Source organism: Megalops cyprinoides, chromosome 1 (genome assembly GCF_013368585.1).
Source record: "Megalops cyprinoides isolate fMegCyp1 chromosome 1, fMegCyp1.pri, whole genome shotgun sequence".
In the NCBI taxonomy this organism is placed as follows: Eukaryota; Metazoa; Chordata; class Actinopteri; order Elopiformes; family Megalopidae; genus Megalops; species Megalops cyprinoides.
In genome coordinates, this window is record NC_050583.1 from 48,288,155 (window position 1) to 48,303,754 (window position 15,600).

Sequence of the window (15,600 nt, forward strand, 5' to 3'; positions counted from 1 at the left end):
GCTCCTGAAGATCGACGCCCCTTTTTTTAAAAGAGACGATTAGAGATTTCCAGGGATGATAGGAAGTGTAAAAAAAAAGTTTGAATTCATTTTCGAGATGTGTCTTGAGAGATGAATATTAATCTGGGGCACAGACAGAAGTCCTCTAGAAAAGCTCTTCTACTATATCAGTGCTTACGCTGTAAAGTGCATGTGTCCTGGTATTGGTGAATAGATGGGTCGCCCCATCTGAGTGTGATGTCTGAGTGCATCTGTCTGTATCTGTGTCAATGAATTTACACCATTTCCAAAGGAGGAACCACAGAAGACACTCTTGTGGTTAATTTCATTTAAAGTGGTATTGCTTTTATTCACATTCATGATAATATTCTTAATATGTGGGAAAATTCAACAAAGTCAGGAAGAAAAGTGTCTTTCTATACTTTGCATTTTTTGTGCTTTTTTGTACAGTCTTAGTTATGTTGCAGTCAGGATCAGCAGAAAGGCCAAAAAAAAAAAGAAAAAAGAAAACAAGGAGCTGAGAACTATATTATTCATACTGGCGGAAGGATACGTACTTACAGTGGCTGAAGGATACATGAACAGAAAACACTTAACCAGTGAAGAAGAAGCACTCAGGGCTCAAGCTTTTCATGTTTTCTTGTGAGCTACTCTACCACTCTAACACACATTCCAGTTGCAGATACTCCTGTTTTCCTCTTCTCCTCCTCCCTCTGCTCTACTCATCGCTCCATCATCATCATCATCATCATCATCATCATCATCATCATCGTCGTCGTCGTCATCATCATCATCACCACATGTGGTTGCTCTGCCCGCCTGGCCTACACAGGGCAGTTTACTCCTGCACATTAAGGATTTGTGCCGATAGACCGTGGTGCCAGTTTTTCAACTTGGCATATCGCGGGCCTTTGACTTCCGATTCGAACCTTTCCCTGGGGGGGTGGTGAAAAGAGAAAAAAGTGGGGAAAAGAGGGAAGGGACAAATGGGACAGATCAAGCGAGAGACCTTTAGTGTTCAGCTGACTATAGGATGCATTTCACCTTTGCTCAGTCCAGGTGGTACTAGACATCTTGGTTACCTTAACAAGGAAATTAATAAGCACCTGCCTCCAGGTAACCTCCACCTCCTTACTCAGCATATTTCAGGTAAGCCATATAGTAAGTAGGTGCCTCCCACTTACGGTTGCCATACCTGTGTACACTTGTGTGCTTGCAGTCTGTACCAATTTATGCTAATTGAGAATACTCATGCATTAGCAATGTCAGCTTGGTTAGCTCTGTGGTGTGTGGGGAACACTGCACATTGCCTGCGGACTAAACTGCAGGGTGTGTACCTCGATTTTCTCAGAGCCTCTTCATCTGGGTCTTGCACTGGAAGAAGGAGGGAAAGAGGGAAGCAAAGAGAGCGGGGAAAGAGGCATAAAGAGGAGGGGGGGGGGTGGAGGGAGAAAGAATATTATTTAAAAGCCAGTATTCTCAAATGTAGCTATTACTGAAAACACATCATTCCACTTACTCCAGCAGCAAAACCAATGCACTCCAAGTTTAGAATCTTTTATGGAGAGAAAGAGAAAGGAGGAGAGAGAAAGAGATAGAGAGAGACAGAGGGGGGGGCGGGACTCACTGTACTCGGTGCCCGTGATGTGGGCGAGGATGCGGAAGGACTTGGACTGCAGGTTGGCCGCGCGGCGGGCCCACTCGGCCAGGTCAGGGTCCTTCTCCTCTGTCTTTATCACTGCCTGGTAGACTGGGGAGGCGCTGTCTATCAGGCGGTCTTTAACGGGCAGTGTACTGCAACCACAGAGAGAGGCGCGCAATGTCAGCGTACCTGCGTGCGCTTGGGGGCGGGGCCTCCGTGGCATGACCTCCAAGCCCCACCCATATGCTCTCATAGCTGTATTACCTGTGCAGGTGCGGGCGCAGCTGCGTGATTTATCAGAGGTACTAAAAGAGCTGAGCACTAGTGTCACAAATAACAGCACAGGAGTGCCCCTTCCATTTGCACATTTGCATTTTGTGGTTTAGATTCAACCCAAGCTACATTATCTTACATTTAATTCACATATTACTCTTCTTCAGGGTATAATTGCATAAATCTACATACTCACTAGCTGTTAATCACAGTATTGTATTGCTTTTTCACTCAAAACGGGGCTGTTTTGTTGAAGCAATGAATCCCCTTTTAACGATAATCTGCATTATTGGTGCAGTACAATAAGGGTGGATTTTTCCCTACTCACAGTCTGGCACATATCTGCTCTAATGACAGTGACACTCTATACTGTTAGGAGAGACACTGGGAAATCCTGCAGGTTTCCTGTTACCGAGAGAAAATGCTTCCAAACACCCCAGCGTAATTATCATGATAATGCCGTGCACATATTGAAGGGCTTCACTATCTGACTTCATCCTCAACGGACCTGACAACATCCCTAAATAAAGTAAAGGCAAGATAATGTTTTGATCCCCTCAAGAACGCTTACAAGGGACAGGCTCTTCAGTCTCGAAAATGCAATCCTGTCGCTGCAAACTCCTTTGTGAGGAAACCCTGAGAGGTGCCCCACAGGCCACTGAGGGGGAAGAGACTGAGTTTGGCTTTGAGTCTCATATGGTGACCTTTCTTTCTCCACGTTGTGCCACTTATCTGATAAAAGCGAGATAACTTGGAATGGAAAGTGACATTTGCAGTGCTATCAGCGTCATCTCAGACTGGAATAGTCAGGGCTGCGTCTGCGTCTCTACCTCACTAGCATATGGGCACCCTCTCGTTCCCACTCGGGGCCGTAGGGCCTGTGCCTTCCTGTGGCGATGCTGTTGATCATTCCTAAAGGACGCAGTCCGGTCTCAAATGCAGGCAATGCCTCAAACAACCAAGCGATCGCTTGCATGATGGAAATACATTAGCAACGAGGGAGAAAATGCTTCAGAGGCACGTTTAGAAGCGCTCAGCAGCATCTGCAGGATCCTAAAGCCACGCAAGCTAAGACTAGGTGAAGCCGAGCAGTGGCCTGCTGCTTTCAGATGCGCGCGTTAGCTGCAGTAGCGGTTCACCCGGGCTGATGGACTGGTGCTCTGTGTTCTTTCACACTGCACACAGGGATTTGTTTAACAGGAGGGCAGACTCAGAGAACATCCTCAGAGCATTCATGTTTCAGTTAATGGAGAAATATGTGGTAACTTGCCATGGATTTTATAGCATCAGTGTTTTTTTTTTTTTTTTTCCCTTATTTCTGTCGAAAAGGCTGGGTCTTTCAGCTGGGGCACCGGATAGATATGTAGTATTGGATACTTAATTCTTAGTCTGGAAAGGGTCGCTCTTTATTCGGTTTGTCTTTATGCAGTATTCCACAAATTAGATCTTTGTGATCTCTTTGTGATCTCTGTGTGGCTTACCTGTGATAGGATGACATCTGTGACCCATGGTCCAATTGTAACAGCAGAACTCTACCATTCCCCACTCCGTGCCCAGAGATGAGTGTGACTAACAGGGCAACAGCTAATCAGACCCCTAATATAAGATGTAAGCGGGCAGCGCAGACCAATGACAGTTCATGGCAAGGCTGTTTCCAGAGAGGGATGTGTCTAAATGAGATGTCATTGCGTGTATGTGCTACACCATGCTTCTTTCAGCTTCTCTCAGCATCTCTCTTTTCTGGTGTTTCCCTGCATGGCAGTCCTAGTTTAAGAAAAAACTCATTTGTGATTTACATCCATATTATGGCAATCTCTCCAACTCAGATTCATCATTCCACAATGAAAAGCACTGCCTTCATTTTAGCTCCCTAAAATCTGAAGTATTCAGCTATTTCCTAGTCTGCTAGGAAAGATTTTTATACACTAGTGTGACTAAAAAATGAAGCAATTTGGACTGAATTTGGATGAAGCTGTTGCGCCATTAGGAAAGGTGCAAAACTGCCTCAGTAACTATTCAGCTGTAGGAATGCAAAACAGTTCAGATGTAGGAGGGAACCCTTGGCCAAAACACCTCATGAACTGTGTCACCTGAACAGGTGAGTGAAGGAGCTGAGAGTTCTGCCCAATAACAAGATGGCAGGTGAGCAGATCTTGTGAGTTACTGAAGGAGTTGCAGTGTGTGAATGGAATGAAAGCAATGGGTCAAGATGGCATTAATCTGAACGAACATGGAACCGCTTCAGACAGCCCCTTCCCTCTGTCAGTCCAACTGCATCAGTATCTGTAGAACAGTACTTAGGGGCCTGTCATGAACCACAGTGTTGGAGAAATTCCTGAAATACAGTATCAGCATTGCAAACTCTGTACATAGATTTATTCACAACTAATGTGCTGTGAATAATGGTTCAAGTTGGACAACACTTACTCTTTACCCAAGGGTTGGATCTGGTTCTGAACAACTGGCCAAATCAGAGTCTGCATACAAAATCCAAAGTGCACAGATTTATACCAGTGCATACATATTGCATTTTAGTTTAGGGATTGCATACATTCCAATGTTGCTGTCATTCATTTAGTCTAAATTACATAATCTCTGATAATATCTGCAGATTATGCATAGAAATACATTGGATTGAAACTGAAAAGATGTGGAATATCCAAATGTGTGTTTTCTTGACATCCGTCTCTAAAGTGTTGGTCTGCGATTTCATCACTGCATTGCAGTGAGGGGGTGCCCTGGGGTCAAATCACGTACTGGTAGGACCCCCACCCCAGGCAAACCCATAATTCCCAAAGACCACCTCTTGGACAACAGAGGAAATGGACGAGTTTGCGGAGGGACAGAGAAGAGCAAGAACGAGGAGAGGGATAGAGAGAGAGAAAGAGAGAGAGAGAGAGACCCCAGGATCTGAGGCTGACCCAAGGCAGCCATTAGTTTACTTACGCCAGGGGAGAGATGGCCGGGCCTTCCTCACTGAGAGTCACATGATCAACCAGGGCGGGGCATGGATGGGGCGGTGCCACGGGCGGGGGGAAGGGGCAAGCGGCAGGACAGGGGTGAGATGAGTGAGGCGGTGTGGTTGATTGGTTGATTGTGGCAGGAGTGACAGAAGGGATTGGGGTTGGGGAGGGGGGAGTGGGGGTGGGGGAAAGGAAGGAAGGAAAAGTAGAAGGATAAGCTTGATACAGACAAACAGTGCTGGAACCCCCGACAAGCCGTTCGGACCCCATTCCAGATGAACCTGTCCCACCTTCCGAAAAAAACTGCTCAATAGTTCCAACACGGATCAGCGCTGACGCAATGCAACCCCTTCTGTCATGTGACTTCCTTTTGTGAAGGAGAGCCACACCCTGACAAATGCATACCATACTTGTATGCTTACATGCATGTGGGATCCAACCATGCATATATACATACACAGACATGGTGCAGACACATATGGAAGTGTATGCCATTATAGATATCAGACTGACTAAAATATGGCAAGTATCTGCTAAAACAATTATCATAAAAGCCCTAGTCCCAGATTAAGAATTGGCCTATCAAAGAGAAAACGGGTGGTTTATAGTAACAAAGCTGTCAAAAGCTGTTCCATGTATTAAAATTACAATCTATACAATCTAAAAAGGTAAAACAGATTTATGAGATTCCGACCTGTAAGATAGCAAATAGGCATTATTGCATTTGTGAAGATGAACGGTCCAATCGGAGTAATGATGTGGAGTGACAGATGCTGTTATCCAGTCAAAGCATGATTGATGGTGAGTGGTGGGATGTCAGGTGGGTGCAGAGTCATTCATGACACTCAGACACGCCCCAGGGCTGGTGCAACAATGACAGTGAGTAGATGGGCAAGCAGGGACCTCTGCTTCATGGCGACCCTAGGTACAAGTGACTTCACAACAAGCACTCACTGTCCCTGTCAAAGTCCCATCTTAATACCATGTTACTCTTCTTCTCTCTGCGGACCCAGACTCCTCTGCATCTCCACGGCAGCCTAATGTCCCTCTGTGATCCTGGCGCTCTGCCGCGCCCTGAAACGGGCGCTGGATGAGTGACACGTAACGAGTAACCCAAAACTGAACACACACCCTGTAACCCCCTCAAACTCCATGGCTGCTTCGCTGCGTGTGTGTATCTCACGTGGGCGATTCAGCATGGCACACTGGGAAACCCGACCCGCTTGCCCCCCTTTTAGCTTCCCCCAGAGGGGAGGAGCCAAGCATGCCTTGAGCCTATTGTGGGCCAGCGGGGCGGAGTCATGCAAGCTGAGGACAGGGAGACAGGACAGAGGGGGCGGTCTTACCCGGACATCTCATTTCCCCTGGCCTGGGCCTGGCCAGCGATGGCATCCATGATGGCATCCTGGGAGTACATGCTAATGGGGGTGTTGTACTGGGCGTGGATTATGGTGGCCTTGCCACCAGGACCCTTCACCTCGATTGGCTTGTGAGTGGAGAGGGCGGAGTCCTTCAGCACACTGGGGTTGAAGCTGGGGACATACTCATTGCTGTGGGGGGGGGTGGGGAGTGGGGTGTGGTGGTGTCAGAGGGAGCAAGAGAGAAAGAGAGAAAGAAGAGGAGATGGGGGAGATAGCGAGAGAAAGGGGCAGAGGGTGCAAGAGATGGAGCGAAAAGGGGAAGAGAAGAAAGATGGAACAAAAAAAGAAAGAAAAGGGAGGAGAGATTGAGAAAGGGGAGAGTGGAGGATAAAAAGGGAGCAAGAGAAAGAGAAAAGTGACAGTGACAAATGAAGAGAGGAGAAAAGAAGGGACAGACAAGGAGAGGAGCCGAGACAGAAGGAGGGAGACAGAGGGAGAGAAGGAGAGAGGGGGTAAATGGAGAGAGGGAGACTGGTGAGAGAATCGTGAGAAGTTACAGGGGTCGAGGTGCCAGGCACAACAACAGGGAAACCGCAGCGGAAAAGCCATCACTGAGACAGGAGTGCAGTTTCCACACGAGTCAAACCAAGTGTAAAGCATGCTTATGATGGTACTGCCTGATCAGGGAATGAGTCTCTCTGAGCCATACACTGATTATTATTATTAATTATTATTAACACTGATTATTATCAATTTACCGGCCCGTCTTGCATGCAGCTCTGTATCTCCGACACAAACCCTCCACCCCTCTCCAAATTCTGCTATCAAACGCAACACTCTGCAGTCACTGGTACTGCTTTGCACAAATTATGACACCACAGATGTTAACGGATGTCAGAGAATGACATCGGAGGTGATGTCACCTGAGATCATGGTGGAAAGGCCACACTCTTGCACTATCAGTCCATTTTTCTCATGTGCAGGCAAGAGAGCAGGTGTCCTTTTCCACATGAGCATGCAAACGCACACAGGTTCAGGCAGCCAGAGTTTTACACACATAAACAGAACAAAATGATTCTGCTGCACAATGGTGTTCAGGCAAATGCTAACTGTGTGTGTGTGTCAGCGCACGTGTGTGTGTGTGTGTGTGTATGTGTGTGTGTGTGTGTGTGTGTGTGTGTGTGTGTGTGTGTGCGCGTGTATGGAGGGGTCTGTACAACCCGGGTCTGCATTTTACACAAACGTGTGTGCTGTGCAGTGACTGCAGAATAAGCAGCATGTTTAGACTGACGACCAAAGAACACTGCAGGACTTCAAATGTCTTTTCATACTGCAGTGAAAAGACAGTGGTGACCCTGCTGGTGTTACCCACATTTCCTCTGCTCTGACACAGAAAGCACAGACTCTGCACACCAGGGTAAGGCTTATTCTACTACAAGCACACACTCTAAGCCCGACACCATGCTCCACCACACACAGTCCCAAGTGCAGCACACCCAGACTCAGGATCTGGTACTAACGTGGCGGCAGTGTTGGCAATGACCTGGGACACCGACGTCGAGAGACAGAGGAAACAAGAGACAGCAGGAGAGAGAAAAAGAGAGAGAGAGAGAGATGGAGAAAGAGGACGGTTAGCTACATCACAGAAGCTACATTCACTGTCTTCCCCACATGTCTCACAGAATCAGCAGGGGGCAGCGTCTCCCTGGTGCCCTGGCAGACCTAAATGGAGAGGGAAAGCTTTGAAAACAGAGAGAAAGAGGAGAGGGGGGCTGGTGTGTGTGTGTGTGTGTGTGGATTATAGAGGAGTGACCGTGCAGTGCAAAAGGCACATGTTTGTCCATAAGAGCAGTTTGCATCAGCTCAGTTCCCCTGATGCTTCAAGGCATCTCAAGCAGAACTCTGTCTTATTTTTTTAAAGAATGTCCATTCACTCTTTTCCCCCAGTACATTCAGAAACATACTCTCACTCTCTCATGTTAAATAATATTACAGTTTTCGTGTGTTTGGATGCTGCTATTCTTAGCAATGATGGGTCTAGCCACAGTTTGCTTCTCCTCAAAAGAAAAAAGGGGGGGGGGGGGGCACCCTCTCAGCCCTGTCCGCCTCTATGACTGGATGGCAGAGTGACTGATAGCAGCGGTGACATTTTCACAGATTTGTTTTTATGTCACTGCTGGAGCCACAGTTACAGGTGGCACAGGTACACAGTTACACCAGGCCCTCGTCTCCATGGCATTAATCACAGAGAAAAAAAAGTTCAGTCCAGCCTGACCCAGTGCAGCCTGGGTCAATTTGGTCCAGTTCAAGCCAGCCCTGATCATCTGCATTCACCCACCCCAGCTTTAGTGCTTAATTTTGTTGTTCTCATTCATTTACTTGTGGCATAACCTTACCCAGGGCCACTTAAACTAGGAAGCTTCCTGAGGCAATTTTGATGCCTACTTGCACAACAGTGGTGCACCATGCGGGATTACAAACCTACAACCTTCTGGTCTTGGACTCAGCCACTCCCCAAATACTGCCACCATGATGTTTGTCTATCCCAAAGAATTACACTCCTATGAGCAGGGAAGGGGGGGGGCATATTTAAAAACAGAAAGAGGGAGGGAGGGGGGGTGGGGGGTTGGCTAAGGATACGCAGGAACCTGAGCCCTGACATTTCATAGGCCTTTAAAGGGGCGGGAGAGACAGGTGCGTTGCTGTTTTGACGCAGTCGGAGTGTAACTCTCCCCCCACCTACAACACACCTCCCTTCTGCTTAGGAGCAGCCATGACATCACTGTGCCTATTTTCTGCATCCCCCCCCCCCCCCCTCCACAGTCCTTTCTAAATTTCAACTGGGTCAAGTTACGAAGACACTCACTTTCCTCAGCCCAAAGGCAATGGAAGAAATTACATTTGTTTTGCCTGGAGATCCTCAGGTTTTACATAGTTCTAAAACTATGTGAGTTCCAGCTATACATACATACACACACACATACATACATACACACACACGCACACACACACATACATATATACATATATAAATATATATACATATATATATATATATATATATATATATATATATATATATATATATATATATATATATATATATATATAAAGAATAAGGATGTGAGTTTATATTATTGTATGATACAGAGGGGTGGGGGCCACTGCACAGGGAGAGGCAGGGGTGTCAGCCCTAATTGCCCATTTATCGCAAGCCTGGGCCGGCTCCCCTTTTCTGGGCAACGAGGAGGTCGCCTCATTGGACCATGCAACTCTAGCCACTCGGAGGAAGGATTTCTGGCCAATCGGATGCCAAATCTCTGGCATGGCTTTTCATCATCCTCTGGGCTGTCCTTTGGAAAACAAAAAGGGTTACAGGGATAGATAGATAGATAGATAGATAGATAGATAGACAGATAATGGGAGGAGAGAGAAACAGAGAGAAGAGAGAACGCACAGCAAAGCACAGGAATAATGAATCCATCTGAGATTTACACACTCTGGTGTGTCTTCACAAGCAATGTTACACACGTTCCCAAACAACAGTGTTAAAGAGTCCTAAGGAGAGACGGTGTGGTGCAAACTGTGTCAGAATAATAAACATCCAAAACCGTCTGGGGAGAAGCCCCAGCTGCCACTGCATGGATGCACAGTCGCCACTAGAGGGAGCCAAGATACCACCTGCAGCTGAGGGATGTGGGGATAGAGTCTCTGCTCTTCATTCAATAGGTGTGAAGGAGTCTGTGAAGTGTTGAGCATGGTAAAGATTGCATGCTGCTGTGGGTTAGGTGCAGAGGCACCCTGTGGAATATTGGACAGACATGTCTGTTTGATCTCAGGCCAGGTCTTGCTGAGGGTCACGGTCCTCTCTACCAGGTCAATACATCATGATCTTGGTTTTGTTTGGTATTGATGTTGTTCTTATACAGCAGTACATACATTAGACTGAGTGGCTCTGCAGTGCTCAGCGTTGGCGTCATTTCCTGGGAAATGTGTGGAGGAAAACACAAGCACACACACACACACACACACCTCTCTTTCTCTGGCATTCCCAGGACTAGTGTGACTAAATCTGTATCTTAGGGTGGTGTGGTGTTGCATCTGACACACACACACTCAGACTGACCCTCCTTGATTGCCCTTGACTCCTGCCCTGTTTGTGTGCTGGTCAATGCAGGACAGTGGACAGAAATGGCTTTTGATGTTGAGTTGGACGGAAGGGTTGGGGGGGTGGGGGGGGGGGGTTGGGGGTGGCTGTTTATACCTTCTGGTGAGGGATGACAGGCATGGGAGAGTCCATTCTCGGGGTTGCCGTGGGGACAGGCGCTGGGCGCTTTGACCTGAAACGGAACAAAGCGTCAATCAACGGCTGCCAGCAGTGGCCAACTAACTATCTGCTCTGGATGCAAGAAAACAACATTGATGGAAAATCTGAACCACTGGAGTCCGTAATGAGTCAGATGCCAAAATCCACAGAAGCTACAAGAGTGGCGAGCATGGAGGGAGAGAGAGATGGAGGGAAGGGGCAAAGAGAAGGAGAGGAAGAGAGAGAGAGAGAGAGAGAGAGAGAGAGAGGCGAGACGAGACAGGATAGCAACAAACTGACATGAGATTATACACAAATTAAGAGCAGGTGGACCGACGCTGACTGACACATTGCGCCCAGTGAAACCTGTGGTCTAGGGGGAGGCCACCAGTTCACAGCAGCAATGAGACTGGGAGGAAAGGTCAAGGGTCATTTCCCTAAGCAATGACAGTGTGAGAGGAAGGGAAACATCAGTCACAGCTATGACAAAAATTCAGCTGCCATGCAAATGTGGTGAGGCCTCATACAGCCTGAGGCTGCCTTTGCGTCACTGATCCTGCTGGTGGCAGTTTGGACCCAACCTCAAAATGCCACAGACCACTTAACCAATGACCTGTAGGACCCATGGCCCTGGTCCTGAGATCGGATGAACATATGGATGGCCTTTGGGGTTTGTTGTCCCAATTCTAAACAAATAGGCAAATGGCCATTTAAGAAGAAAAATTTCAGATTCAATTAATGCACAAAACTGCACACTAATTTTTAAAAAGGTTTCTACCATAGTAGTATTGTGGACTATTTTTTTTGTTTGTTGTTTATATATTTTCTAAAATGTACAGTCAAGGCATTTGGCAATTTAATTAATGAATCCAATCTAATTAATTATTTTTAAATGGATTTAAATTGAAACACTTAAAATGTCTCGTAAATGATTTTATGTAAAAATGTTCACAAGATAAAACAATACTTCGAGGCCGTAAGTCTACTGAACCCCATCGGCCATTTCTCAATGGCAGTAGCACCAGTGAATCTTCCCTACCCAACCAACAACGACCCGCAGGGCTGACGATCCATCGGCAGTCTGACGTCAGCCCAGGACCCGAAAGCAGCTCACGTTTCACTCTCTTCGGTGCAGCCCGTTTTATGGGAGACGTGTCAGTTCCCCCGCTAGAATTAGTCAGATGTGAGGAACGCAGCAGGGCTTCCTAGAAAAGGCCAGAGTTTGGGCACCCCTGGTGTAAGCAATATACACTAGCCTAATAGCATTCTTAATAGTATTTGCTGATCTTACACTCAGGGATTTCACTTATCACTTAATGAAGAGCAAACCCTGTGGCCAGAATGCCACTGTCCCGGGACAGCAGCAGGGGGTGATTTTGAGCAGCTCCTGAATCACTCCAACTGTGGCTGCAGGACATTGGAGATAAGAGTTTTCATTTTTTTTTTTTTTTTTTGGGGGGGGGGGGGGGGGGGGGGGGGGGTGAGGTTCTGAGAGATTCATCAAACCCTATGAAAAGCGTAGGTTTCTATACATCAGCTCCATCTTCTGCAAGTCAGCAATGGGAATGAGATCTCAAGACAAATGGTGTCCAATAATGTCAAAATGGTTTAACTGAATGAAAAAAAAAAAAGTTGGTTTAACTTTTCCACTGCTAATTTAGTCACCAAACTACAACATGCAGTAAAACCCAGGAGAATTGTATTTCTGGACTAAGCAAGGGTTTGCAAAGACCTGCAATACATGTAAAATTAATACATGCTATATACCTGAAACAGTCCATCTGCAAAAATGGCATCTCTTTTCTGTGTGGAGTGTTGAAATTTTTATCATGGGTGAATGGTTGCAATGTTAACAAACCTAACAAATCTCGTTGCTATGGCATTTTTACCTCATTTAGCGACACATAAAGAGACAGTCCCTTAAAAATTTCCATTCTAAGTTAAAGCTTAAATGCAACAGCAGTTAGAAAGAACGCCTCTGTGCTTGCATAGGCTGAAAGTAAATTAGGTTCTTCAGCATGTGTTGCAGGCTTTGCAGACTGATGGCTCGTGTAACCACATTCGCATGAATGTGCATTTGATGCAGCTAGATCTAGCGTCGACGCGAAAATTATGGCTCAGCGCTGCTCTGAATTGAGCAAGCGCCGGTAATTACACCACCCTCTGCCTTCTATAAGATATCAGCTCTGACTCATTGATAAGTGCAATTTTTTCACAGTGTGGTTTGTTTAGTGATCACAAACATTAACGAAGAGAAACAGCTGCCCGTATGTAAGTAAACAAAATTTTGCGTGAATTCAGTCAGTGCACATTCCATCTACCCTGTTATATTTTAAGATTTTCAATTAAAATAAAAATATGCTGTTTTGTTGTTGCAGGAAGGTTGAGGGAGAGGGAATAAAAGAAGATAAATCGCCGCCCGTAAATCGCCGAAACGGACGGACGGGTTTGTCACTAGTGAACGTATGCTTTACACGGACTACACGCATCATGGCAGCGGGCGAAAGAGGCCGAATCCGGGCGCTTCACTTGTCCTGTCACTCGTCCTGTTCCTCCCTGAAGCTGACAGCACCCAGACGCGTGCATCATTCTGACCTTCACAGCAGAACGCAGGGGAACATTACAAAATCTAACCATAATCTATAACAGCGTCCCAGAACCCGGCCATAACACGGCCCATGCTGCGAACTGTGAGCGGTGGCTGGAATATTCCGTTTTGATCACGGCATCATTTAGCCTAGTGATGTAATGTCTTGCTGGGGTGGTTGATGGGTGATGAGCGCATGTATGGAATAAACTTTTTTTAGGATGCAAGGCCGCGTTAAATTAAATTTGCTGCGCTAAACATCTAATTTGAGTGAAATTAAAGGCAGTAAAATTTCTAGCGCTCAATATATTGTTCCGATGTTGCCACGCGACTAGTCTTTCATGTATTCACAACATGTAAAAATAAGCAAATAGGGACTGATTAAGTATGTCCTCTGAATTAGAGTAAATTTACACTGGAAACGTTCATGTTGAAGACAATATTATGAGTTTTAAGCAAATTCCACTGCAATAAGTTTCCAACCCTCCAATAAGAATGGTTTTAAGTAAATAAATCTTTCTTGCCTTTTTGTTTTGTGATCAACATAACTAATTGCAACTCAATCTGTTTGCTAGACGGAGATATAAGGTCATCTGATGTGAAGTGCACAGGGGTACAACACAAGCAAATCTACAACACAAGATACAATCAAGAAAAAAAAAAGAATCAGATTGGGAAGCCTGTTACCCACAAAGTCAAAACAAGCAAGAAGACACACAGAAGAAAAAATGGTTAAATCCATTTCAGGGCACATTCCAGCTGAAAGGTGAGTTCTCTACCTCCTCTCTCTGGCTCCCTGTTGTGGTGGTGTGCGTGCATCGGCGCATTATCTGTGCTTGAGAGGTCGGTAATATCTGAGCATATAGTGTTGATGAGGTGCAGTGGGTACGGGGTGACCCGACAGAATCACCTTCTGAACAGCCTCCTTTCTCTGAGCTGCGTTGTTGCCTCTACACTGGTTCTGTTAAGATTTACTCTGACAACCCCCCCCTACACACACACACACACACACACACACACACACACACACACACACACCTGTTCTTTTACTCTTATCGAAATGATGAGAGCAAATGAGTTTTGAATGTATGAAAAATGCAAAAACCTCAACCAACAACACCCACATAAATTCTGACCACCCTGATGGTAAATCTCAACCCTCCCATTAAAAATAAATAAAAACAACAAAAACACAACAAAGCTTTCATTTTCAGGCACATTGTCACGTCAGGCTCGTAGTGAAGGCCCCCTTTCAGCTTTGACAATTACAGCAGAGCAGAGATGCTCCTTCAAAAAATATCACGCCCGAGTTGTCCTGGCGCGGCGAGAAAGACACGGCAGTGATGGAGTAACAGAGGTGTGACAGGGATGCGGGACGGCAGCTAGGGCCATTCGGGAGGCCCCGATCATTAATGGCAGCGGCTTTGAGACGCTGATGGATGGCACGGTGAAGTTACACAGCGGGAGTCGCTCCTTCACGGCGGTTATCGGCTCCTCCGCATTCACCGGGCCCTGTCTGTTCTCTCAGACAGCCTCAGGAGCGAAACAGCTCTGCTGTTCGAGACGCACAGAGTGAAAATCGTTCCTGTTTGTTCGGTAAAAGCCGAACACACAGCCGCAGCAGTTCACAGCGTCAGTCAGTATGAATGTGGCAGACCAAGCAGGCGTCTGAAATCTGCCCCCTCTCTACAAACACATCGCAGAGTATGAGCTATTATATGACGGCCAGTTCGAAGGGTACGCACACTTTATGCACAGAATGAATCGCCATACATTTCATTTTCATATAAAATCTGTGAAGAGGAAAAGCTTTACACTGGTGAAGTTTTCAGTTTAGATGCACTTTCTAAGTCACGTTGAATAAGACAGCATGTGGCATAGTGGTAAGAAGTAAGAAGGAGGGGTCATAATCAAAAGGTTTTTGTTTTGATTTCCTGCTGGGGAACTGCTGTTGTACCCTTGGGCAAGGCACTTATTCCACAATTGCCTCCATAAATGCCCATCTGTATAAATGGAAAAAACTGTGACCTGTGTAGGTTGCTCTGGATAAGAGTATCTGCTAAATGGCAATAATGTAATGTAACATTGAAATCTGTAAGCTGGGTAAGTGTTTAAATACACACGGTACTTCATGCTATGGTGTTGTGGTATGTGATCACCAGTAGATGAGCTTGCACCTAATTCCTAGCTTCTGCAGATGTTATTCTCTGATAATATACCATACTACATTTGCCGTACCATACCAAGAACAGGCTAGTGTTTTCACATTTCTAATGTATTTTTTTTCAATAAAAAAATAACTTTTGTTGAGTCTGTAGAGTGTAGGATGAAAGAAACGAAACATCTGTGTGTTCACGTTATACATTATGCTCCCAATGGCTATACAGAGCTTACATGATTTTCAAATGCAAAACATCCCATCTATGAGCTGATATCTCATTGTGGAATTCCAATCATCACCTGAGGCT

General features: G+C 46.0%; 1 protein-coding gene across 2 annotated transcripts in view; it reads right to left on the bottom strand.

Annotated features, from left to right (window-relative positions):
• Positions 1–313: 313 nt before the first annotated feature.
• LOC118780731 (LIM domain-binding protein 3-like) overlaps positions 314–15,600 on the bottom strand; it is a 34,950-nt gene continuing 19,663 nt past the window's right edge. Inside the window, exons 3-9 of one of the 2 annotated variants that reach the window (XM_036533399.1) lie at positions 10,504–10,579; positions 7,760–7,782; positions 6,225–6,428; positions 4,862–4,891; positions 1,628–1,794; positions 1,338–1,374; positions 314–935 (exon numbers count right to left, since the gene is read on the bottom strand). In XM_036533399.1, coding sequence (XP_036389292.1) covers positions 839–935; positions 1,338–1,374; positions 1,628–1,794; positions 4,862–4,891; positions 6,225–6,428; positions 7,760–7,782; positions 10,504–10,579 — 634 coding nt within the window. In that variant the 3' untranslated portion in view covers positions 314–838. The remainder of the gene's footprint in view (positions 936–1,337; positions 1,375–1,627; positions 1,795–4,861; positions 4,892–6,224; positions 6,429–7,759; positions 7,783–10,503; positions 10,580–15,600) is intronic. The other variant, XM_036533407.1, reaches the window with a different exon arrangement.